The sequence below is a fragment of the Crocodylus porosus genome, unplaced genomic scaffold, assembly GCF_001723895.1.
Source record: "Crocodylus porosus isolate Cpor-Errol unplaced genomic scaffold, CroPor_comp1, whole genome shotgun sequence".
Taxonomy (NCBI): Eukaryota; Metazoa; Chordata; order Crocodylia; family Crocodylidae; genus Crocodylus; species Crocodylus porosus.
The window spans coordinates 61932783-61934268 of NW_017728909.1; the positions used below are offsets into that span (position 1 = coordinate 61932783).

The window sequence follows — 1486 nt, forward strand, 5'->3', positions numbered from 1 at the left end:
TCCTCCTCCTCCTTCTCCTCCTCCTCCTCCTCCTGCTTCCTCTATGTCTGCACATCCTTTGCACTCCTAGCGCTCGGACTGTGTGTGGCTGGTGCGTGCTCTGTGTGTGTGTGTCCGGCGATCGCCTCCCCAGTGTGACTCTCCTGAATGCCTCTCCTAGCCGCCTGGTTTGCCGTGTCTGATTTTGCAACTTGAAAGTGGAGGGGGGGGGAAAGGAGCAAATCTCGGTCTCGCTCTCTAGCTATTGCCAGGGAAAAGAGGGGGGGGACCCCCAGAAGCCCTGCTTTTCCCCCCTCCCCCCGCAAAACCCAGGCAGAGAGAGGGAGAGAGAGGGAGAGCCAGAGGAGGGGGGCTGCAAAAATCAAGAAAACGGCAGCGCCGGCTCCAGCCCCAAGAAGCAGCAGCAGCAGCAGCAGCAGCACAAGGGCAGCAGGAGCAGCAGGAGCAGCAGGCGCTGGAGCAGAGGCAGCCGCAGCCACGATTGCTTCTCTCTCGTCTCTCCCCCAAACCCGAGCCACCCACCTCCCCCCTCCCCCCTCCTCTCCCAGGCAGCCCTCGGCGAGAAGCTCCGCTCCCCAGCACTTTTTGGGCCCGAGATATGGCAATGGTAGTTAGCAGCTGGCGAGATCCGCAGGAAGACGTGGCCGGGGGCAACCCGAGCGGCCCCAACCCCGCAGCTCAGCCGGCCCGGGAGCAGCAGCAGCAGCAAGCGGCCTCCGCGGCCCCGCACACCCCCCAGACCCCCAGCCAGCCCGGGCCCCCGTCCACCCCGGGCACGGCCGGGGACAAGGGCCAGGGCCAGCAGGGCTCGGGCCAGAGCCAGCAGCACATCGAGTGCGTGGTTTGCGGGGATAAATCCAGCGGCAAACACTACGGGCAATTCACCTGCGAGGGCTGCAAAAGTTTCTTCAAGAGGAGCGTCCGCAGGAACTTAACTTACACATGTCGGGCCAACAGGAACTGTCCCATCGACCAGCACCACCGCAACCAGTGCCAGTACTGCCGCCTCAAGAAGTGTCTCAAAGTGGGCATGAGGCGGGAAGGTGAATATTTCTTCCCTATTCTACTCTCGCTCTCTCTAGATGTCTCGTGTCTCTAGACCTGCAGCCCAGCTCCAAGCTTTGCACCCAGGCTTTGGGTTTGTGCTGCTGCCCTCCTCCTCCTCCTCCTCTCCCCCCAACCCCCTCCACCGCCACACGCTTCCCTTCCCTCCTCATTGTGATGAGAATTTATTATTACGATCACTCACTAAATATGTATTATTTCTCCGGGATCGCTGCTCTCCGGATGGGATTTAGTCTATTGTTGGCATGAGGCTGGGGGGGGGGGCATCCTTCTCTGCGAGCTGTGTTTCCATTCATTTCCCCACCCTCTCCCCCTGTTAGTTACAATTTTAAACCCCCCACCACCACACTTCGCAGTAGATCCATTTCCAGCATCATCTTTCCTGAAAGAAAGATGAAAGACGTGTAAGTAGGAAAGGAAG

At 59.9% G+C, this 1486-nt stretch overlaps 1 protein-coding gene across 6 annotated transcripts in view; it reads left to right on the forward strand.

The window, feature by feature from the left end:
• Positions 1 to 6: 6 nt before the first annotated feature.
• NR2F1 (nuclear receptor subfamily 2 group F member 1) overlaps positions 7 to 1486 on the forward strand; it is an 11897-nt gene continuing 10417 nt past the window's right edge. For 5 of the 6 annotated variants that reach the window (XM_019532365.1, XM_019532366.1, XM_019532368.1 and 2 more), the window contains exon 1: positions 7 to 1043. In XM_019532365.1, coding sequence (XP_019387910.1) covers positions 599 to 1043 — 445 coding nt within the window. In that variant the 5' untranslated portion in view covers positions 7 to 598. Of the gene's footprint in view, positions 1044 to 1385; positions 1470 to 1486 lie in introns of all 6 variants that reach the window. The other variant, XM_019532371.1, reaches the window with a different exon arrangement.